Source organism: Camellia sinensis, chromosome 5 (assembly GCF_055761805.1).
Source record: "Camellia sinensis isolate YWXY chromosome 5, ASM5576180v1, whole genome shotgun sequence".
NCBI lineage: Eukaryota > Viridiplantae > Streptophyta > Magnoliopsida > Ericales > Theaceae > Camellia > Camellia sinensis.
In genome coordinates, this window is record NC_138965.1 from 124,562,523 (window position 1) to 124,588,353 (window position 25,831).

A 25,831-nucleotide genomic window follows, 5' to 3' on the forward strand; every position below is an offset into this window, starting at 1 on the left:
GTGTCATCCACCTGTTTTCTGGTAGCTCTCGGGCTAGAGAATTTAGGTGGGTGCGGAATTTCTCTTGTTTTTAATAAGTTACCTAACAAAAGTCTATTATGGTGACCATTCTATACAGGCAGTGGCTTTGGTCCAGTCCAAGATCGGACTGGATCGTGCTGTTGGGCCTGTGAGGGCCCACCACGGGTCCCGTTTTGATAATTCGAACCGTTCAATGTGTAGAACTCGTTAAGTACTATATGCCTGTAAAAAATTACGTTGATCGGATATCGATAACTATGTGAACAAAATAGTTTTTTATCAACCGTTAATTGTTTTACCGTCCATTTTTTTTATACAAAACTGATTTGATCACATAGCTATTGTTATCCGATCAACGTGAATTTTTACAGGCATGTAGTACTCGACGAGTTCTACATATTGAACGGTTCGAATTATCAAAACGTCCCCAAAAAATGAGCCCCATGGACCGAACTAGACGGGTCGAGTCTTGATCTCAACTTAAGACAAGCTGGACCCTTATATATATATATATATATATATATATAGAGAGAGAGAGAGAGAGAGAGAGAGAGAGAGAGAGAGAGAGGGGTTTCAATTTAAGACTTTTAGGTAGCTATGCCAAATTCCAAATATTAAAAAAAAGTAAAAAATAAAATTGCACCACACATTGCAGCAACATAAAGTGGTTTGCTCACCATTATTGACCCTTGATGTTGATTTTATCCATTCCATTTTTTTTCCCCTATTGATGGCAACAATTAATTTTTTGATTTATTCAGTTCTTGGTTTAATTAGTCAAATCAATAGAGGCTAAAAGAGGTTGTTGATTGATGATCTTAAGGTAAAAGGGTAGTAGAAGTAGCGGAGGGAAGTGTTTGGAGGAAAGAAAATTTGGCTATGGAAGAAGAAAATATTCATCATGCAAATCATGGTTATCTGTTGCATGGAGCAAGGATATGCAGTGTGTTTCTATCAAAGATGGTTGAGCTGCCGATGAAGACCGGAGCTCCAGTGAGAGCTTCCATCATCTTCTTCCTCATCCTCTTGATTGGTGCCTTTATATCTCTCCATTGGTTTGATGTTGTCCCTGTAAGTTTCTCTTCCACAACCTCATTTTCCAGGAAAATTCACCAATCCCTTTTCTTTTCTTCTCTTATATATTGCTTTTTCTCCATGCACCCTTGAATTAACATCGTATAACTCACCATGAATCAATAGAAGAGGCTACCAAGTATAGAGATGCCAATAACAGATTGAATCTATGGGTGAGTCAAAAACCTGAGAATTTGATTTTTGTTAGTGTTTTCTAAACTTAACAAACCTTTACTTTATTAGTAATTGTAGTTATTCAGAATTTATTATGAAAGAATCGGTTCAAAAGTTGTGTCTGAAAGAGATTTCAGTTAAACAATTCATATATTTTTTTTAAAATTTTTTCTTTAATATATTGTTTTTTTAACAGATATATGTTAGAATTTTTTAATTTTTAAATTCATGTAAAAATCAAACTTGCTGCCAATCCACTTCCTTCAAGTCACTATCATATACGAATATTCCATGAATCTACCTTGGGAATTGGGATAATGGTCACCTGTCCAGTTCAAAAAAAAAACAGAAGAAAAAGGCCACCTGTCAGATAAGTATATCCAAAACACTGCTATTAGTGAAGGAAAAGCTTCTCTTTCCGCACTATCGGTTTTCAGGGCACTGTTGAACCTTCATTATTCATTATAAAATTTACATTATTAATCGAAATTGTTAGTGGGTAGGGATGGTTAAGTACATTATTTTTATAAAATCTTACATTCACTAGATAGTGATAGACATATAATTAAATTATATTTGTGTTAACAGTAAGTATAATTTTAATAATAAATTATTGATATAAATATGATTTGATCAAGTGACTATCAATATCTGATTAATGTGATTTTTTTTCAAAAATAAAATATTCGAAGAGCACTATACATTAACGGTTCAAATTATCGATGCAGATTCCGTGATAAGCCCATAAAAATCCAACAATATCCTCCAATTGAAAAAATAAACTTAGTCTTAGAAAACTATTTGAACCACCACAACAACAATATTGATAATTAAATGTTGGAATAATCACCTCTTTTAACGTATATTCTGTATGTATCTTATTATGTATTTTGTAGTATACTTTTTAATAAATAATACATAATCTTGTGATAATGTTATCACATTTTATAATTCAAAAATAAAATTGCATATTTTTGTAATTCAAAACTATTTTAATAAAAAAAATGTAATATTTAATCATGTGCTTTAATTTGTGATTTTTCCATTAAATAAGAATGACTTTTGAAAACTTTAAAAGTGATGCTTTTACAAAAGTAACCCCACATATAACCTTCCCTTGAGTTGCATGTATGTTGTTAATTTAATAGCTACATGAGATTCTTAATTTTCATGCTCTCAGTCTCCATCTTTCAAGCACTATCCAAACATAAGGATGCCACAACTCTCAATTAAAAAGTTTAGGATTCTTTTAGCTTGGTCATTTTTTATTTTTTTATTTTTATTTTTAGACAATTCTAAAAATTTAAAATTTTTAAAAAAAGTTCAACAAATTTAGACTTTTTTTTCATAAAAAATTTCAACAAAATTTGGTTCATTTTCATTTTTAGTGAACTTAAAAAAAAAAAATTGAGGATTGTCTAGTCTAGACCAACTTTAAAAGTAAATTTTTTTGACACAATTTTAAAAAAAAAAATCACTAAAAAAAAAAGAAAAGAAGCTAATGAAATGCTAAGTTATAAATTGATGCCAAAGAAAATTCTTTTAACATATCATATTGTGAAGAGAGAATTTAAGATATGGGACTGAGAGAAATGAGGATAGTGACACTCTTAACTAATTATACATAATAAAATCTGTCATAAACTCATGTAAATGACGTGGCTGGCCATTTCTTTTCTTTCCTTTTTTTTTTTTTTGGTCAAATAATACCTGCAGTCCCTATAATTTTTTGCTTGTGTTAATTTGGTTATCTTAATTTTATCAATTTTATAAATTTTGTCCCTTATTTTTTAAAATTCTGTGAATTTTGTCCAAATGATAACAACCATTAAGAAATCGGACAAAAATCAAAAACAAAATAATCCGTTCAAAATGGAATGAACCATTTAAATTGGACGAAAATCTAGGAGCGTGTACACAACAAAATTTTCTCTTTACCCCCTTATTTTTTATTTTATTTTATTACAATTATATCCCTAAACAAAATTACCAAAAAATATTAAAATTTAAAAAAATAAAACCCCAATTTGAGGTGGTTGGGGGACTACAAAATTGTTGGTCGTGGGAGTTGGGGGTTATAGAGATGGTGGTTGCGGTGTGGGGAAAGCTATTGGAGGTGGTTGGAATTGGAGGACGAGTGGTTATTGAGTTCCTGTTTGGAATACTAATGATCTAAAGAGAGGATGAGAAGTTGGGATGGGGATAATTTTGGGATTAAGGAGAGTAATGAAACAAAGTGTAAAATCCCTAATAAGCAATTTTTTTTGTGTGGTGTAAGTAGAAGCTTCTCGGAAATCTTTCAATATACTTTGGGGAGAATGAGTGAATGAATTATTATGCCGTTTGATTAGTCTGAGTGAATGAATTATTATACAATTTGATTAGTTTAATTGCTAAATGATATTATCAATTGAACTAAATTAACACAATGTGAAATTTTTAAAAATAAAATGAATTCAATTAAACAATAAAGATCAAACTAACATAATCACGGCACGGCCTGAAGTGGGGGTACAAGGGAAAAGGTGATGTAAGTCCATTCTTTCTCCTTTATTGAGCAAATAGTGCGGGGCAGAGTTCTCACTTGGGCAAGGAATCCATGACTAGCGGGATTGGATTGGCTCAAAACCCCTTTTTTACTCTAGCTGTTCCAAGAGTCTCCGCTAGTTGAACTGCGTCCTGTAGACATCATGTTCCGCCCATCCCCTTCGTCAACTGTTTTATCAGGATACTATTCCCTAAAATTTACTCTTCTTTCCTCTTTAGTAATGACTTGTGAAAGTATATATATTGATTCCATTACTCCTTTTGTCTATTTCTTTCTTTACTTTTTTACAATCCAATAGTAACTATCACATCTAATAACTTGTAAAATAATTTTTCTCATTCATGAAATCATCTAAAATTATTACAAATAAGTTTTTCTTAATTATCAAACTATTCAAAAATTTAAATACAAAACCGAAAACACATCGCGCTTTTATTAACCACTAGTGTGTATGTATATATATTTCTATCATTCTTATTAGTTTTTTTTCCAGCCTGCTATTTCAGATATTTCACTTCAAAAGACAATTCTACCCTCTAATAGTTCCGACACATATCTGGTTAGAATCAACTGCTCAATCACATGCCCGACTCATTCTTTGGCAACAATCAAATCGGACGAATCCTCATCATCGGGGACTTGCCCGGAGTACTTTCGATGGATCCACCAAGACCTAAATCCATGGAAGGAAAAAGGAATCACTAAAGAAATGGTGGAAAGTGCTAGGAGCAAAGCACACATGAGAATAGTGGTAGTGAATGGAAGAGTATATTGGAAGAAGTTGAGGTGGGTGTATCAAACAAGAGATGTGTTCAATATTTGGGGCATATTGCAACTGTTGAGATTGTACCCTAGAAAGTTACCAGATTTAGATATCATGTTTGAGTGCGGAGACAAACCAGTGATTCAAAAGAGTGACTATAGCGGATCAAACGCCAACAACGTGACTCCAATATTTCACTATTGTGGGAGTGATTCAAGCTTGGATATAGTTTTTCCTGATTGGTCCTTTTGGGGTTGGTAAAGCTTCTCTTTTTATTTACTTACTAATTTTTCAAGTAGGAGTAATAGTGTTATTGAAATCCCTTTGGTATATAGCTCTTTAAAGAGTCAGCACCACAACATAGGTACATTATTACGTATTTTTTTTAAGTATATATTACGTTTTTTTTTTTGACAAATTTATGTAACTGTCTGATAAATTTATGATAGTTTGTGGTTTATAAATAAAATTATACATTGCACATGTTTTCATCAAACATTATTGAATCACAAAATACGTAATATTGTCATAAAAATATATAATTTCATTTTTAAACTATAAATTATCATAACTCTTTACATAATATTTACTACAAAAATAGATAACATGTTCCTAGACATGCAATGTATAAATGTTGGATCTACTATATCTCTCTGTTCTAATGCTTTGTGTATGAGAAACTTTTGGGCCCAGAATGGACCCAAACAAGTGTTGAGATCTACAAGCTTCTCAGAGTTTGTGTGTTAGTGAGGCTGACTCATCTAGAAACTAATGAATTAAGAATTATTTTTTAGATAGGATGAGTAATGTTATATATAAATAAATTTCTCATTATATTTTTTAATCACCAAACATAAAGGTAACAAAGTATGACTTCTATTTTACGTGTGACTTCTATTTTTTGTGTCTAGTGACTAAAAAAATCATGCAAGCAATCAAATTATGTATAATATTTTCCTTTGTTATGTAAAAAATCACATAAGATTTAAAAAATGGTGACATATGGGCAGTGAGATAAAATAATTGTTTTAAAAAAAATTACATACCCAAAAAATAACTTAAAAAGTATACAAAATTTGAACTTATATTATAAATTTTAAATTTTAGAATCACATCCATAATGAATTTGATTCCTACATTTTAAATCTTAACATTTTCTTTTGAATATTTTTTTGAATTTATAATATTATTTATATAGACAGATGCATTTTAGATAGTAAACTATTGCACTAACAATTTTTCAATATTTTTTCAGTAAGCCAGTGAATTTAAAATTGGGACTCATATATTGTACCTAAAATTTGAATGTGTTAGTATTATTAGTGTACAGAAAAGCTGTAAAGTCAAGCATAGCTAGTTGTCATTTATATTATATAATATGTAATGTTTCCTGCTTTCGGTGCCTAACTTAGCATCCTATGCTGTCATCTCCTCTCTATAAAGAGAGTGTTCATCTTCTTGTAATAACACACAGAAATACAGAGTTATTCATTTTGCTCTCTCTCCCTCTCTTTATCAAACTATTCTTACATGGTATCAGAGCTAGGTTAACAACCTAGTCATTCTGCTTCACCGGCGGGCGGCAGCCTCGCCTTGACCGCCCGCCGGACCTCTACACATACCTTGATCACTCTGCATGTGCTTCCTCCCCAGCTGCTGTCCAAGCACAAACACAAACACTAGACATAAAGCCCCAATACTACAATCCCAAGCTCCCACTCAGAACTCTCTATTCTTCCAAGAAATATGAGGGTTCATCGGATCTCATTAACCTTCGCTACCACATGGGATCCGTACTCTCCTCCCCGATCAACATCTACCTCATCTGGTACGACAAATGGGCACCCACCCAGCAACTCCTCATCAAGGACTTCCTACTCTCCATCTCCACCACCCATCACCGCGCCGCCCCACCCACCATAGAGACAAGAGGCCACAACATTGATTCACGTCGGGGGGAGGGATCATTGACAAACCATACACCGAGCTCCATTCTCCACAGCCACAGACACACGGCAACAGCAACCCAACATACACTCCACACACCCGACAAACACACACAGACCCAGCACACACAAGGGGGAGACCATACACACACAGCTTCATACACGCTGCCATAGACAGAGCTTTATACACACTTATCACACCCACGGGTAGGACCTTTACACCCAGCAGAGGCATACACAACACACACAAGAGAGACACCCAGTAGATTCATACACAGACAGCACACACGGCACAGACCAACTCTTCTCTCTCTAAACATTCCTAGACTCTCCTATCACACACAAAACCCAGCTCTCTCTAGCCCGAGACATGTACTGATCTCTCTCTTCTACTCTCTCTCTCTCTGCGTGCTGTGAGTTGTGTTCAATGGTTAGTGAAAGAGATTTTTTTTTAGAGAGACAAAACACAGAGAGAGAGAGGAGATATTCTGCAATTGAATCCTCTCAATTTTTTATTCGTCCGCAATCTGTGTCTATGTCCTCTAGCTGGGTCTCTCAATCTACAACGCACATGGGTTTCTCTCTCTCTCTTTGAGGGGCCACCCAGTCAAACGACTTCCTCCTTTATTTTATTCATCATCATATCCTCCACCACCTCCTTTTCTTTTTTTTTTTCTAAACCATTTTTTGAACAAACAAACCAACAAACCATGTGCTGGTTTTACCCAAATCAATGGGCCACCCTACATCCAAATCAATGATTCTTTTATATTTTATTACTTTAATGGCTGGCACCATCATGGGTGACCAAAACCGTGGGCTCCATTATCATTTTATTTTATTTTATCTTTCTTTTTTCATTAAAAAAAAAAAAAAAAAAATTCCTTTTCTCTGTCGAGATTTCCTTATTTTTAACGCTCCGTTGGTGAGCTTTTCCAGATTCCTGTTCCCACTACCTTCTTTTTATTTTATTTTATTTTTTTTCTATCTTTCTTTTTTCATCAATATTTCATTATTATCCATCTCCGTTAGTGAGCATCATCCCTTTTTCCATTATTTTCTTATTATTATTATTTTTCCACCACAAAAAAAAAAAAAAAAAAACAAAACAAAACAAAACAAAACAAAAAAAAAAAAATCAATCCCTTTGTTTCAACCTCCAATAGGTTTATATCTTCCAACCTATTTGAGTTTGAGGGGGGGTTATACATATATCATGGTGAGCATGGTTACACACCATGCGAACCACCCAAGCCACCCCATGGCGCACTCCCTAAGTCGCCTCCTTGGTACACCACCACAAGCTTCTCCAACGGTCCGGCATGACCCCGTAAACTGTCCCGACATTGATTCCGGTCAGCTTCTACAACGGTCCGACATGACCCCGTAAACTGTCCCGACATTGATTCCGGTCAGCTTCTACATGGTCCGACATGACCCCGTAAACTGTCCCGACATTGATTCCGGTCAACTTCTACATCGGTCCGGCATGACCTCGTAAACTGTCCAGACATTATCTGCTACAACGGTCTGACACAGCCATACAGTGTCTTCACCAACGGTTCGACACGACCATACAGTGTCTCCTATCCTATTTTATTTTCTTGTTTTGTTACTCTTTCCAAACTCAAGTTGGTTTGTGTCTATCCTCCTTGAGTTTGAGGGGGGCTGTTAGTATTATTAGTGTACAGAAAAGCTGTAAAGTCAAGCATAGCTAGTTGTCATTTATATTATATAATATGTAATGTTTCCTGCTTTCGGTGCCTAACTTAGCATCCTATGCTGTCATCTCCTCTCTATAAAGAGAGTGTTCATCTTCTTGTAATAACACACAGAAATACAGAGTTATTCATTTTGCTCTCTCTCCCTCTCTTTATCAAACTATTCTTACAGAATGCATGGTGGAGATTGAATCAGAATATTGTGAAATTCATATGCAGAATGAATTTGAATTATATATTGATATTTTAAAATAAATTTTTTTAATTTCTAATCTAGTAATATTGTTGAATATTTTTGGAAATGGCAGGCCGGAGCTCCAAATAAAGCCATGGGAAGCCCTTAGGAAGGATCTAGAAGCAGGCAACAAGAGAGTGAAATGGATTGATAGGATACCCTATGCTTATTGGAAAGGGAACCCAAGAGTTGGTTTAGTCAGGAATGAGCTTCTCAAATGCAATCTCACTGACAGACATGATTGGGGTGCCCTCATTTACGATTTGGTAACAATTTCTTCCCTTTCTTGTTACTATATATATATATATATATACACTATGCAAACAATTTTTAAGAGCATGACATTCATATTTTAAGTTCATATGGTGGAATGACTTTTTAAGCTTGTTTAGTAAATGGGTTGAATTTAATTAATATATGAGTTTGTTCGATGTGTTTGAGATTGCAATATCATTTCAGGATCAAACTTGGGACAAATTTTTAGGTATAAAGTTGACTTAAGCTTTGCTTGGGTAACGAAATTATGTATTTCATTAGGTCCGGCTCAAACCTAATCCAACTCAATATTTGTCAATTTCTTGCATTTCACTAGATTGTCCATACATACAACTATTACCATTATCTTCAAAATGAATTCATTCACACTTTTTGTGTAAATAATATGTAAATTGTGATTGGTCTAAAACAATGTACCTTATATTTAAAAAGTGTATTGACTCCGGTCAAAGTTGTAGACTCTGCTATTTTGAATTAATAGAAATTTGTGTTTTGTTCAAAGTGTGTAAACAAAATTAGACAATTCTTAAAACGATATTAAATTATACTTCTCACTCTTTCAACTTTTATAAAAATTCATTTTAGCCCTTCAACTTTTATGAAAAATATTTAAGTGCTCAAATTTCACTTCGTGTTTCAATTTGATCGTATTACCTACATTTTAAAATTTAAGAGTTGAAAATATAAGGGATGACTCCAAACTTTTATACTGCTATAATCAATTGGGAGTAGGTCTCACATAATCAATTTGATGTGAATCTCGCTTTTATTGTGAACAGGTAATAAAAAATACAATAAGAAATGATGCATTTATAGTCGGGCTGTCTTATGAGTGAGTAATGTTATATCCAGACTGGGCTCTATTATTATTCTTACCTGATATTGCTACCACTAAACACAAAGGGACAATTTGAAAAGATTAACTTTTTTGTCTTTTTTTAATTTTTTGATTTTTTTGAGTCATATTATTTCTCTATTTTTTTACACAAAAAAAGTTAACAAAACTTAAAAAGTCAAAAAAATTAATTTTTTACCATCTTTTTAAAATACCACAAAGCAGTGGGAATTAAGATTTCAAACTTTAAAGAACGTCTCCCAAAAAAAAAAAAGGGTAAGTAAACTATGCTTTAGCTGACACAAAATAGTTCTAGGATATATTTCTAAGAAAATGTATTGAAATTCCAAATATATCACTGTCCTTCTCCTTTTGAGTAATACTCTGTTTCTTATTTTCCTTTTATTTTTATTTTTTTAGATCTCAATTTAGCAATTTTGCAGAATTGGGGACTTGCACGTCAAGGGAGGTATAAAAGTACGGATTTAGCAAAACAATGCACTCATAGGTAGGTAACTAAATCCTTATTTATTTTAGCATGATTCCTTACTTTGAGTTTACTTGCACGAGGTAACTTGCTTTTCGTGCATAACATGAAAGAGACGAGGCTATAGCTTAGTTAGGCCTAAAGTCTCGTTTTTAGAATAGGTTATTTTAATATTTTTTTAATTTTTTAATAAAATATAAGTTAAGAAATTAATATGTTTGAAATAATTTTTTAATTTTTTACAAGAAAAAGATATAAAAAAATACAGAGAAAATAAAATCTTTGACTTTTTGAATAGATTATAAACTTTTTAAGTTTTTTTAATAATTTTTTGACTTTTAAACTAAAACAAACTCTTGTCGAACAAGACCTAAGTTTGAAGATAAATTGATAATATTGAACAATAATATTGAGGTTAAATTAGTAATGCTATGTTAAACCAATTTATTTATTTATTTATTTTCAATTTGTTATTTTATTTGTTTTTTTGCTGTAGACAAAGACTTCTTTCATATTCTCTCTCTCTCCAACAGAGAAAATTAATGAGCTCAAAATAACTTCCTTATATTCTACTTTTTTTTTTCCTTTTTTTTCTCCCCTCTCTATTCTCTTTCAAGAGGAGGACACAATAGTGTAAGAGATATTCATTTTTTAAATTCTCATATTCTTTTTATTAGAATTTGATCCATGTATTCATAAGTGATAGTTACTTATGTTGGAAAATTTGGTTTTATAAGGCATATTTGGAGCCAATTTTGAGCTCAAAATTGAGTGGGCCCCAAACGTCATTTGGGATAGGTCTGAAAAAGTGATGTATTCCTTGTCACATGATAAGTCACACGGTGAATACGGTTCGTCAAAACCATTTATGAGTGAATGAGAAGTTGACGTCGTTTTCGGGTTTGTAGAATGGATAATTAAAGAAATAAATGTGGGTTTCTTTGAAATGAGTTGTCCCACATTGAAACTTTAAGAGAACTTGTGTATGTATATAAGTTCTAGATTACAACCCTTGAGTTGAGCCCCAAGGGGCACTCCAAGTTTGTAGAAATGAGGAGTTATGGGCAATTAGAGCCTTGGCTCAAAAAATCAAACTCGCGCGCGTGCCGCCCCGGGCCGACCGAGCCGTGCCAGACGCGGTTATGGGTCAGGTCGGTTCTAATATTAATTTTTTGGAGAAAATTTATGTGAAGTTTTTCCAAAAATTGAATTTAAATTTTGTACCAAAATAGAATTTAATTTTCTGTCCAAACTGTATCCGATTTTCAGTCCATTTTCCAGCAGTTCAACAGGTTCAAACAGTCCAACAGATTGGGCAAGATTGCCCAGCAGTTCCGAGTAATTTTAAAACAGCCAAACAGTTTGCATATCTGTTCAAAACAGTTTCAAATCTGTCCAACATCTGTTCAATTCAATTTTACACCTGTTCGGTTCAAAATTGAACTTGTTCGGGCAGATCTTTTTGCCTATAAATACCAGCCCTATTCCAGCAAAATTTGCATCCAAAAATCAGTCTGAAATTTATATTTTTTGCTGTCTTATTTTTTGCACTATTGCATATATTCTTCATATTAGTTTTTAGGAATTTTTATAGAGAGTATAGAACATAAGGTTCTAGTTCGCCGGACAAATTTGTTTGGAGTGCTACTACAAATTTGTGAAGATCATTGTATCCTGGGAGATAGATACCACTTAACCGTAAGTACAGTAATGGAGCGAATCTATCTTAAGGACAGAGTGTCACACACTCGACTTGGTCTTTAAATATTCATTCGGTTTGGTAAAAATAAATTCGGTATGTAATTTATTTTATTTGTTTGATTTGTTTCAATTTATTTATTTTTCACAGAAGATTGTTCCAACAATCTTAAGATAGATTCGAATTATTCTATTTATTTTCGTTTATTTCATTTCTTCTTTTTTCTTCTTACAGAAATTATTTTCTGTGATTTGACAAAACAATATTCTGGTTGGAAAACAAATAGTAGTAATATACTGTCTATTTTATTTGACAACTAGTAGTAATATACTAGTGTCATTCACAATTCAGAATATTTGTTTGTGAAGTTTGTCAGAAATTAATTTTGGTTTTTTTAAATAATTTATGAGTGTTCATTAATTAAAATTAAATTCATTTTTTTTAATTATTGAAGCATTACAGAAATTTAATTTTCTCTGTGGAATTAATTTGGTTAAATAAGATTTTATTTTATTTCCAAATTAATTGAAAAAAAAAGTTACATTTTTACAGAATTTAATTCTGTGAATTTGGATTAATTTTCTATGTAATATAAATTCTAATTATAATTTTGTTTTATAATTTAGAATTCATGGCTACTGAAACAAATGCTCAAACAAGTACTAATGTGGTGGCTGTAATTGCGCCAACCCCCTCTCCTGTTGTGACAGTACCAGTAAATCACAGTGAGAAGCTAGAGAATTTCTCTAGACCTGATTTTAAAAGATGGCAACAGAAAATGTTGTTCTATCTTACAATTCTGAACCTGTCTCGTTTTCTCAGCGAGGATGCTCTTGTTTTGAAAGATGATGAAACTGAGCGGCAAGTGGTTGTTACGGTCGATGCTTGGAAACATGCTGATTTCCTTTGCCGAAACTATATCTTGAACAGACTTGACAACATATTATACAACGTCTATAGTCCTATCAAGACAACAAAGGAACTTTGGAAGTCTTTGGAGAAAAAGTACAAAACGGAAGATACCGGCTCAAAGAAATTTGTGGTTGGCAAATTCCTGGACTTTGTGATGATTGATTCTAAGACTGTGATCAGCCAAGTTTAAGATCTCCAACTCATTCTACATGACATTTACGCAGAAGCCATGTCTCTTAGTGAATCCTTCCAAGTTACAGCCTTAATTGAGAAATTGCCACAAGGCTGGAAGGAATTCAAAAACTACCTCAAACACAAGCGCAAAAAAATGTCTTTAGAAGAATTAATTGTGCGTTTGAGTATTGAGGAGGATAATCGTAATTCTGAAAAGCGGGCTGGTAAGCATCCTATGGTGTCTAAGGCAAATGTGGTGGAACATGCTCCAAAAACAAAGAAACGAAAGGTTTCTGGAGAAAGTTCATCACAAAGATATTATAAGGGTTCTTAGATATCTCCGATTTACTCGTAACATTGAGCTTAATTATACTAGATATCCAGCAGTACTTGAAGGATATTGTGATGCAAATTGGATATCGAGTACTAGAGACTCAAAGTGCCCGAGTGGGTATGTCTTTGCTCTTGGTAGGGCGGTTGTATCTTGGAAATCTTCCAAACAAGTTTGCTTAGCTAGGTCTACTATGGAATTAGAATTCATAGCTTTAGATAAGGCTGGGGAAGAAGCAGAATGACTTCGCCACGTCCTTGAAGATATTCCAATATGACCAAAATCGATGCCTGCTATATGTATACATTGCGATAGTCAATCAGCAATAGGTAGAGCACAGGGTCATATGTATAATGGTAAGTTATGACATATTCGTCGTCGACATAACACTGTAAGACAACTACTCTCTAATGAAATTATTTCCATTGATTATGTGAAGTTTAAAGACAACATAGCGGATCCACTAACTAAAGGGTTAGCAAGAGAGTTAGTTGAGAATTCATCGAGGGGAATGGGACTAAAGCCTATTAAATAAGAGTTACCATAACGGAAACCCAACCTAGTTGACTAGAGATCCCAATATTTAGGTTCAAAGGAACAACCAAGTTGTGAATGACTCAGAAGGATCACTGGAGAGTCCAACTCCTACCTATTTCTAGAATGAAATAGTGGTGTCTGCAACGTTTTAGGTTAAGTAAAATTTTAATGATTCTTATATCTAGGTAAACCTAGTGGAGTATGGTAGGATACTCTTCGTAAGAATCACCTATGTAAGTGTGAACTGGGCTGGTTCTATGAGATTTATGAAGGGTTACAAGTCTTTAGAGCACTCATGAAAGACCAGGTTATTCATGGCCAAAATGAACACAATAATGAGAACTAAACTGTGTCTGGGGATATACTATGTGAGTTCTATTGTCTTGGTTTACACAAATGGCTGAACAGTTCAAGACATCATGTTCACTGGTTAGCTAGTAAATCCAATAGTGTCTCATAAGGGAAGATTCAAAGCCAAAATCTACCTATCTTTTGCAGAATATTTCCAATTTCTGTACTCTCTATAATTAGATCATGTTGTTCATTTTCTCTCCGTTAAATTCCATTCATGTGGGGGATTGTTGGAAAATTTAGTTTTATAAGGATTATTTTGGGCTAACTTTGAGCCCAAAATTGAGTGGGCCCCAAACATCTTTTGGATTGGATCCAAAGAGGTGACGTGTTTCTTGTCACATGATAAGCCATACGGTGAAGACGGTTCGTCAAAACCATTTATGAGTGAATGAGAAGTTGACGTCGTTTTCGAGTTTGTGGAATGGATAATTAAAGAATTAAATGTAGGTTTCCTTGAAATGGGTTATCCCACATTGAAACTTTAAGAGAGCTTGTGTATATATATAAGCTCTAGATTACAACACTTGGGTTGGGCCCCAAGGGGCACCCCAAGTTTGTAGAAGGGAGGAGTTATGGACAATTGGAACCTTGACTCAAACCACCACACACGCGTGCGTGCCGCCACCGCCGTCCGTTCGACCGGCCGGCCGAGCCGAGCCGTGCCGGGCGCGGTTGTGGGTCGGGTCGGCTAATATTAATTTTTTGAAGAAAACTTATTTGAATTTTTTGCAAAAATTGAATTCCAATTTTGTGCCGAAATAGAATTTAATTTTTTGTCCAAACTATATCTGGTTTTCAGTCCATTTTCAAGCAGTTCAACAAGTTCAAACTGTCCAACAGATTGGGCAAAATTGCCTAGTAGTTCCGAGCAGTTTTAAAACTGCCAAACAGTTTGCATATCTGTTCAAAACAGTTTCAGATCTGTCCAACACCTGTTCAATTCAATTTTACACCTGTTCGGTTCAAAATTGAACCTGTTCGGGCATGTCTTTTGCCTATAAATACTAGCCCTATTCCAGCAGATTTTACATTTCAAAAATCAGTCTGAAATTTATATTTTTGTTGTCATATTTTCTGTACTATTGCATATATTCTTCATATTAGTTTTTAAGAATTTTTATAGTGAGTATAGAACACAAGGTTGTAGTTTGCCGGACAAATTTGTTTGGAGTGCTATTACAAATTTGTGAAGATCATTGTATCCTGGGAGATAGACGTCACTTAATCATAAGCACAGTAGCGGGACGAATCTATCTTAAGGACAGAGTGTCACACACTCGACTTGGTCTTTAAATATTCATTCGGTTCGGTAAAAATAAATTCGGTATGTAACTTATTTTATTTGTTTGATTTGTTTCAATTTATTTATTTTTCACAGAAGATTGTTCCAATAACTTATTGAATACCTCATTCTAATAGCCATTTTAACACCGATCTAAAATTAAAAAAATAAATAAATAATTGATTTTAACTCATTTTAAATAGTTTATTTGGACACTTGAATCTCATTTGGCAACTTTTAGTTTTAGTCAAAAAGTTTTAAAAAAAAATACTGTAAATTATCACATTATTTTCTCTACTTTTTTACACATCTTTTCGTAAAAAAATTAAAAAGTTACTAAAATAACATGTACCTAAATGAGGCATTATTATTGTTAGTCACTTATTGTTTTTCATGTTAAGTATGGTACAAAATTAATCATTGATGAATTTCACTATAAAAAAGCATAAAATGACCCCAGTATAAAAAATATATGTCATATTATTCTTCCTTCCATCTTGCATTTCCCCCCTCCCCCCTTATTTTGCACCAATAAAACTTCATCATCTTATTAGAGATGTCTTCTATAGTATTTAATTTTTTTCTGTGTATATATAATTTATATTGTATATACATTTATGGTTGTGTATATGGTGAAGAAAAAAAAATTTATTCGTCTTTTGGCCCATTCAGTAATAAAATTCTAATTCCGTCCTTGGGTACAAAAAGTTTAGCCCCTAACAATAAAATCCTGTATCAAATATTTCATTTCATTCCTGTTCATTATTCCTCTCATTTTTTTAAAACTATTTCGCACAGATACAAGATCTATATTGAAGGATTTGCGTGGTCTGTGAGTGAAAAATATATTCTAGCATGTGATTCTATGAGTCTGCTGGTTACACCGCATTACTACGATTTCTTCACAAGAAGCTTATTGCCCTCAATTCACTACTGGCCAATCAACGAGAATAATATGTGCAAATCTATCAAGTCTGCAGTTAACTGGGGAAATAAACACCCACAACAGGTAATTAAATTTCTCTATAATACAAGATTCGCAATTATCAACTGAAAATATTCATTGCAAATTAGTTCATTGGGCTTAACAATTTAAAGCGTTGGGCCTAATAATATTTTATTTTCTGTTCATTGCATTTTTGCTATATGGGTTATAGTTACAACAAAAATTATCTAGTTTTTTGAAACAGCATATGGTTGTATAGCCAATCAACAATATTTTATGATTTTCTTATATATTTTTTCTTTTTTGAACCATGAAAATACATAATTTCGTACAATTAGATGGGCCAATAGCTAATGTGATATTCGTGAAAAACTAAATAAAACGCACGTTATTTACAGGAGGTACCATATCAAGTTATATGTGTTAAAATCACTAAAAATTTAATATCATTAGTAGATTTTCAATAGTTTAAACATGTAATCGCTTTGTGCCAAATGGCCTTTGGACATGATGGAATCACTCCTACACTCACTCAGTAGAAGTTAGATGTTCAAGTCTCCTCCCTTATTGTTGGGAAAAACTACTCACATTACATAATTTCACATTGCATATTGCAAAATTATGAGATGAACAAAACAAACCTTTAATCACAGGAAAAATAACATGATGAATATAATACAGATAGAATATAAAATGGTTAAATGAAGCAAATCGAAGCCTGTGTGATACCACAGTCTCTTTAAAATAGATTCGCCGCCTTACCATTGGGTGCTGGAGGTACGCCGACGTCTACTTCCCAGGATATGACGGTTTTTACCAGCTACAACAGAAGCACCTTCTGATTAGCTTAGCGAACGGACAACGGCAACACACTCTCTCAGGAAGAAAATTATAAGAGAAGTAGACTGACAGTGTATGGATGTCAAGGAAAAATTCTATCTCTCTTTTCAAGGAATAGGGCCTCCTTTTATATACCATAGGGGAGAGGGGAGGAGCCTCTAGCCATCAAGGCTGGCAACTAATGCTAGCAAAACTGCCCAATCAATTTTGTAAAACTGATGAGCCTTAAATGTGCGAGTTATATACACATTTATGAGGCAATTTCTTATTCAACCACTTTTCTCCAACAATCCTCCACATGAATAAAAATTGACCGAATACAGCAAACGCTCAACGTTTATCAGCAAAGACTCGGAAAGAGAGAGAGCATATAGACTAACCCTACATCAGAAAAGGTAGCTGTTGGCCTTGAACCTTTCGTAGTGAATGCCTATCGGATTTACTGGCTGACCAATGAACGTGATGTCTTGAACTGTTCTGCCGTTTATGTAAACCGAGACAATAGACCTCACACAGGAGTTAGTCCAACCATTGTTCTTGTTCTCACTAGTGTGTCCGGTATGGCCCTGGAATACTAGCCTGGTTCTATGAGTGTTTTTAAAGAATTCGGCCTTGGCAATTCTTAAAGAAGCGGCCCCACTTCGCACTCATATAGGTGACCTAGATACGGTATTTCATTATACCACATCACTAAGGTCATTAAAAGCATTAGCTTAACCTTCCAACCCCACAGGGCATCACTATATAAAGGAATGGACAAAAGAATTTACCTCTTTAGTGACTCACCCGTTACACGAAGTTAGGTTGTCCCTTTGAACCTAGATCTTGGGATCTCCAGTCAATTAGGTTGGGTTTTCCGTTCCGATAACCTTTACTAAAGGCCTTAACCCCATTCCTCTTGACGACTTTTCTACTAACTCTCGAGTTAACTCTTTGGTTAGTGGATCCGCAATGTTGTCCTTAGACTTGACATAGTCTAGAGAGACAACTCCATTTGAGAGTAGTTGTCGTATGGAATTATGTCTACGACGGATATGTCTAGACTTTCCATTATACATATTACTCTGTGCCCGACCAATCGCTGATTGGCTATCGTAATGAATACTGATAGCTGGCACAGGTTTCGGCCAACGTGGAATATCCTCAACAAACTGGCGAAGCCATTCAGCTTCTTCAGTTGCTTTATCTAAAGCAATAAACTCAGATTCCATCGTTGATCTCGAGATACACGTTTGCTTGGCAGATTTCCAAGACACGGCTGCCCCTCCGAGGGTAAACACATAACCACTAGTGGATTTGGAATCTTTTATATCAGATATCCAATTTGCGTCACTATACCCTTCTAGCACCGCTGGGTATCTGGTATAATGCAGCCCATAATCTAGGGTGTAACGGATATACCCTAACACCCGCAAAATGCCCTTCCAATGAGTAGCATTAGGATTACTCGTGTATCTACTCAGCCTACTAACAGCGTAGGCGATATCCGGCCTTGTACAACTCATCAGATACATCAAACTCCCAATAACCCGAGAATATTCTAGTTGAGAGACACTCTCACCATTATTCTTGGTCAAATATAGACTTAAGTCTACCGGTGTCCTAAACATACTTGTATCTGACTTTCTAAATTTCTCAAGTATCTTATTAACATAATGAGCTTGAGAAAGTACAATACCACCAGATGTTCTGGTGATCTTAACACCTAGAATGACATCTACAAGGCCCATATCCTTCATGTCAAACTTAGAGTTTAACAATCTTTTGGTAGCTTTAATCATTTCATCATTGCTACCAACAATGAGTATGTCATCAACGTATAGACACAAAATGACATAACCTTTGTCAGTGTCTTTAACATATACGCACTTATCACACTCATTGATTCGAAACTCATTTGACAACATAGCATTGTCAAACTTCTCATGCCATTGTTTGGGAGCTTGCTTCAAACCATACAATGACTTGACAAGCTTACAGACTTTCTTACTTTTTCCTGGAGCTGAAAACCCCTCGGGTTGCTCCATGTAGATTTCTTAATCTAAATCTCCATTTAAGAAAGCTGTCTTTACATCCATCTGATGTATTTCTAAACCACGCAAAGCTGCTATCGCAATCACCATGCGAATGGATGTAATCCTTGTCACAGGTGAATACGTATCAAAGTAATCCAGGCCTTCTCGTTGTCTGTATCCTTTGATAACTAGCCGAGCTTTATATTTGTCAATTGACCCATCCGCTTTCATCTTTCTTTGAAAGATCCACTTACTCTCCAAGGCCTTACTGCTTAGGGGTAGATCAACCAACTCCCAAGTATGGTTTTGTAAGATGAAGTCAATCTCACTCTTAATTGCTTCTTTCTATAAAGGACTTTCAGGTGAAGTCACAGCTTCATGGAACGTTCGAGGTTCTCCCTCTAACATATAAGTCAAGAAGTCTGGACCAAAAGACTTTGTGGTTCTAACCCTTTTACTCCTTCTTGGCTCATCTACTTCATCAGCTTGATCATCTACTTGATCAGTTATTTGATTAGCTGTTTGATCATCTATGTGATCGTCTTCATGATCATTTATTTCTTTCATAGAACTCGAAACCCTGTCTTGGGGACGACACGGAAATACATCTTCAAAGAAAGATGCACTTCTAGATTCCATGGTAGTATTCTTGTGTATATCTGAAATATCAGACTTGTGCACAAGAAATCTATATGCACTACTATTTTGTGCATAACCAATGAAAATACAGTCCACGGTTTTCGGACCTATCCTAACCCGCTTGGGTGTAGGTACCGCCACTTTTGCATGACACCCCCACATTCGTAGGTATTTATATGAAGGCTTGTGACCTTTCCACAACTCATATGGAGTCTTGTCCACTTTCTTCTGTGGTATTCTATTAAGAATATAATTCGCGGAGAGAACTGCTTCCCTCCATAAGTTCTGTCGCAACCCAGAACTTATCCACATTGCATTCATCATCTCTTTCAGCGTCCTGTTCTTCGGCTCAGCAACACCATTTGACTGAGGCGAATGAGGCGCTGTGGTTTGGTGAATAATCCCAAATTGAGCACAAGTTTCGGCAAACGAGGATTCATACTTACCACCACGATTACTTCTCAATGCCATGATTTTCCGGCTTAATTAATTCTCAACTTCATTCTTAAAAAGAATAAATTTATCGATAGCCTCGTCTTTGCTTTTAAGCAAATACACATAACAGTATTTAGTGCAATCATCAACAAAAGTGATGAAGTACTTGTTGCCACCACGTGATTGTACAACTTTCAAGTCACCCACATCACTATGCACTAAACCCAAAGGATGGGTACTTCTTTCAATAGAATGAAAAGAAGACCTTGTCAATTTTGCTTCTACACAAGTTTCACACTTGTGTTGTGGATTAATCTTGAAAGATGGTATGTGATCTAACTTGATTAATCTACGTAAAGAGTCAAAATTTACATGACCCAATCTACCATGCCATAAATTAGGGGACTCAAGCATATAAGCAGAAGAAGAAGCTTTCTCATTAATCTTAGGGATAAGTGTCATTACATTTAATTTAAACATACCACCTGACATATATCCCTTCCACACATAGACCTCGCCCTTGGTCAACACGACCTTGTCTGATTCAAACACCATGCGGAAGCCATGCTTGCTTAGGAGAGACCCCGAGACAAGGTTCTTACAAATGTCCGGCACAAAAAGGACATCGTTCAAAGTCAGTTCTTTTCCTGAAGTCATCTTCAGGATCACCTTGCCTTTACCCTCAACAGCTGAGGTTGCAGAGTTTCCCATAAACAACTTCTCTCTGTTTGAAACCGGTTCGAAAGTTGTGAACATTCTCTTCTCTGCACAAATATGGCGAGTGGCCCCAGTGTCCACCCACCACTCCCTCGGGTTTGACCCCACCACGTTCATTTCTGACACAACGGCTGACAGATGCATGTCATCCACATCGTGTGACAATTCCTCCATTTCAGCCATATGTGCCCGGTTTTTGTGTTGGGGAGGGTTTTTCCTGTAGGGCTTCTTCTTCAGACAATCAACTGCCCGATGCCCGTCACTTCCACAATTGAAGCATTTGCCATCGAACCTAAAAGTAGGCTCCTTTGGCTTATAGGCTGGCCTTTTGGAGATTCCTCCTCTAGCCCCCAACTTTGAGCTTTTGCCTGTCGGTGGTTTTTTCCTCGCCCTCGAGTACTCGCCATGCTCAACCATGTTGGCTTTGACAGTGGAGGTACTCCATCCTTTCTTGCTGTTGTCCTCTTCAATCTGGAGCCTGACAACGAGCTCTTCGACTATCATCTCCTTTTGTTTGTGCTTCAAGTAGTTTTTGAAGTCTTTCCAGCTGTTAGGCAGCTTCTCAATCAAAGCAGCTACCTGGAATGACTCACTTAGGACCATCCCTTCTGCATGTATCTCGTCTAGAATCACTTGGAACTCTTGGACTTGACTCAGGACAGTTTTAGAGTCCACCATCTTGAAGTCCAGGAACCGATCGACGATAAATTTCTTTACCCCAGCATCCTCGGTCTTGTACTTTTTGTCCAAGGCATCTCACAACTCCTTAGCCGATTTCTTGGCATAGAACACGTTGAAAAGCGGATCCGCCAAGCCGTTCAGAATGTAATTCCGGCATAAGAAGTCTGCTTGTTTCCAAGCGTCTAGAGCCATGAGCTTTTGTTTATCTTGCTCATTCTCCTCTACGGCTGGTACATCTTCACTCAGAAACCTCGCAAGGCTTAGAGTAGTCAAATAAAACAGCATCTTCTGCTGCCATCTCTTAAAATTCACTCCCGTAAACTTCTTCGGGCGCTCGGGATGATTGAGCGGTCCTCCCAGAACAGCCGGAGTAACAATAGAAGGATTGACCACAGAGGTCACAACAGGGGTTGGCAAGCCAGTCGCCCCGGGGTTCGGATCCCCACCAACATTAGCAGGAGCAGTAGCAGCATCAGAGACAGTTGCCATTTCTGAAAAATTACAGCAGAATTTTCACTATTTTGTATTTCCAGAAATCAAACTTAACACTAGAAAATCCCACAATTGGAAATTTAATTCAAAACTAGTCTCACCACGCAACCTAGAATCGAACATGGTCAGGAAAGTTTCCAGGAAGACTGGAGGGGTCACACCGATCCCACTTAAATCCCAGTTAACCTTAGACAAAATTTTCAAGAGCATGTTGACTCCTAGTCCATGGGAAACAACTTTAAGAATTAAATTTTCCAAGGGGTGAACTAGGTTAAACACACCAAGTTCCAAACTGTACAAGCAATTACAACAAAATTGCTACAATAATTACAAGCAAATAAAACGTGCTTTACATATTGGTGAATAACCACAAATGAACACTCAAGCAAACAATTGCTTCAAATATTTAGTCCAAATTAATCATTTTTCCCATTTCCATAGGTATTTCTGCAATAAAGAGTTAGCAGCAAAATACACCAAAACCTCCCTCAGCTTTTCTTTGCTTTTGGCAAAGTAGTGATTGAAGGAGAGGGTACTAGCAAACAAACTAATAAATAACTGTAAGTAAAGATTAAAACCAACCCTTAAGTTACACATCTAGAATTTAAACTTAAAAAAACTGTAAAAAATTAATTACATAATAAACATGTAATTAACTATATAAGTTACAGACCTAAATTAAATATAATTAAACCATATTTTAAATTGGTAAAGGTTATATATGAACTTATGGTACACTAAACATGTAATTAATTGCGGCAAGTTACAAACATTTTATAACTCCTAAATACTTAAATCACATTACTAGGCAAGAATTGCAAATGGCATGATTAACATGCAAATAATTCTAGAGAAATTAACATGAATTTAAATATAGGCAAGTTATAAACTTTACAACTCCACACCTAAATTAAAGATTAATAAGTACAAGTTACATGAAAATTTACTACCTAATAAACATGATAGAAATGTAAATTACACTAAAAATTAAACCCGAATGAACATGCAATTTGTATTGTAAATTAGAAGCATGTGAATTAGAAGCATATAAATCTAGAAATACAAGGCATGAACCGGTACACCATAAATTAATTAGAAAATACAGTGAATTAACGTTGCACCAATGGAACTCTTCTTCCCTATTGATAACAGTGGCCTATTCCATGCCATGGGAAGACCAAACAGTAGCATACACAAAATGGCAAAAGTCAAAAGCTTAACCCTGTGTACATGCATCTAATAAACCAATTAACTCGCTAGTACTACCAGTGGCCAATTACATGCAAAATTATTACACACACCAATGAATCTATTAATCTAATTCTATGATAAACGTCGAATCTATTTTAAGCTTGTTAGGAAAAACTACTCACATTATATAATTTCACATTGCATATCGCAAAATTATGAGATGAACAAAACAAACCTTCAATCTCAGGAAAAATAACATGCTGAATAAAATACAGATAAAATATAAAATGGTTTAAGGAAGCAAACCGAAGCCTTTGTGATACCACAGTCTCCTTAAAATAGATTCGCTGCCTCACCGTTGGGTGCTGGAGGTACGCCGGCGTCTACTTCCTAGGATACGACGATTTTTACCAGCTACAACAGAAGCACCTTCTGATTAGCTTAGCGAACGGACAACGGCAACACTCTCTCTCAGGAAGAAAATTATAGGAGAAGTAGACTGACAGTGTATGGATGTCAAGGAAAAATTCTATATCTCTTTTCAAGAAATAGGGCCTCCTTTTATACACCATGGGGGAGAGGGAAGAAGCCTCTAGCCACCAAGGCTGACAACTAATGCTAGCAAAACTGCCCAATCAATTTTGTAAAACTGATGAGCCTTAAATGTGTGAGTTATATACACATTTATGATGCAATTTCTTATTCAACCATTTTTCTCCAACACTTACTTTGTAATATCATGATCTTATTATAATGTGATGGGATCGATTAATGTCTAAATTATAATGTGTGTGGCTATTTTCCTGTTGATCGAGTACATAAATGCGTAAAATAAATTCACTTGAATGTGGCCTACACTACACTCAAATTTTGAACAAATTTTTGCATATTTTTTCTTAGTTCATAGGATTTCTACTTTCCTATTGTCGAAAAAAAAAGTATTGTAATGTGCGTCTCTATACAAGTATATGAATGTGATGGAATTTTTATATGAAGAAAATTTGTGTACTTAGTTACTTTTTTTTTTAACCAACTCCATTATGATTCACAGGTTCAGGAGATTGGAAAGGCTGGGAGCAAGTTCATTCAAGAGGAGTTAAAAATGAAGAATGTATATGACTACATGTTTCATTTGCTATATGGATATGGAAAACTTTTGAAATACAAACCAACTGTACCAGAAGGATCAGTTGAAGTGTGCTTAGAGACAATGGCATGTTCTGGCCCAGAGTTGGAGAAGACATTTAAGATGAGTTCCAGGGTGAGCGGCCCAGCGGATACGAGCCCATGTACCATGCCTCCACCTTATGATCCTACAACTCTTCAATCTTTTCTTGAGAGGAAATCAAATCTAGCAAAGCAAGTGGAGAGATGGGAGGCCAGTGAAAATAGATAATTGGAAGAGACAAATTTAGAAAACTTGAAGACCATTTTCTTCTGCCATCATTTTCTAAGTGGTTATACAATACGGCGAAACTAAATGGTTTGAATGAAGAGAAAATAAATAAATAAGAATGATAAAAAAAATTTATTCATAAATTACATATGTTTATGTTGATCTATTTAATTCTAGAAGTTTTTTTGTGAATCAATTAATTATTTTTATTTTGGAAAGTTATATTAATTTAATTCGGTGTCATTTGAGTTTAAGTGAATATATTTTTATGATTCATTTTTCTAATTTCTAATTCATTTTTGAGCCGAAATAGAAGGTGAGGTGTGAAAGATTCTTTTTGGAGAAATTGGTAGCTGAAGTGTTGATAGTCGAGCGTGTAAATCTACATTTCTGTTAATATAGTTTTCTGGTGTTATATTGAAGTGTTACATTAAAGTGTTATGTTTAGAGAAAAATACACTAAGGAGTTTTTGTGTATTACACTGATTGGAGTGTTACGTTTGGACAAAAATACACTAAAGAGTTTTTGTGGAATGTTACGTTGTTACGTTTGAGAAAAGTATACTAAAAAATTCTTGAGTGTGTTATATTGGAGTGTTAAGTTTGGGAAAAGTATACTAAGGAATTTTTGTGTGTTACATTGATTAAAATGTTACATTTAGGAAAAGTACACTAAATAATTTTTCATTTGCTCAAATTGGAGTGTTACGTTTGAAAAAAATAGAGTAAAGAGTTTTTTTTTTTTTTTTTGAAATATTACGTTTAATAATTTTAATATTATGAAAAAATTCACATTTTAGCCCTTTATGTAATTCACACTAGAAAGAGACTTTTGAGTCCATAAAATAAAAAAATAAAAAATAAATAAAAATAAAAAATTTATAAGATTACTATTTGAGATTTATTAGTGTTTCACTTGTTAATAATGCCTAATTTAATTTCCTAAGAGAAAGGATGTTAGGTTCCATATTTCATTAATTAACAAATGTAAATATTTTAATTATTAGTTTCATTAGTTTCCTAATTTAGTTTCCCGATTTCCATCTTTCAAATGTAAATGCCATTCATCCCACAATGTTCCAACTCTCAATTAAAAATTAATTATTTTAA

General features: G+C 34.7%; 1 protein-coding gene across 1 annotated transcript; it reads left to right on the forward strand.

The window, feature by feature from the left end:
• The first annotated feature begins 547 nt into the window (after nt 1-547).
• LOC114313962 (uncharacterized) lies at nt 548-24,864 on the forward strand. Its single transcript, XM_028260392.2, has 6 exons — nt 548-1,092; nt 4,311-4,837; nt 8,556-8,748; nt 10,037-10,101; nt 16,168-16,378; nt 24,377-24,864. Exons 1-6 carry the CDS (start codon nt 901-903, stop codon nt 24,719-24,721), a joined length of 1,533 nt encoding a protein of 510 aa, XP_028116193.1. The 5' UTR covers nt 548-900; the 3' UTR covers nt 24,722-24,864.
• Nucleotides 24,865-25,831: the final 967 nt, after the last annotated feature.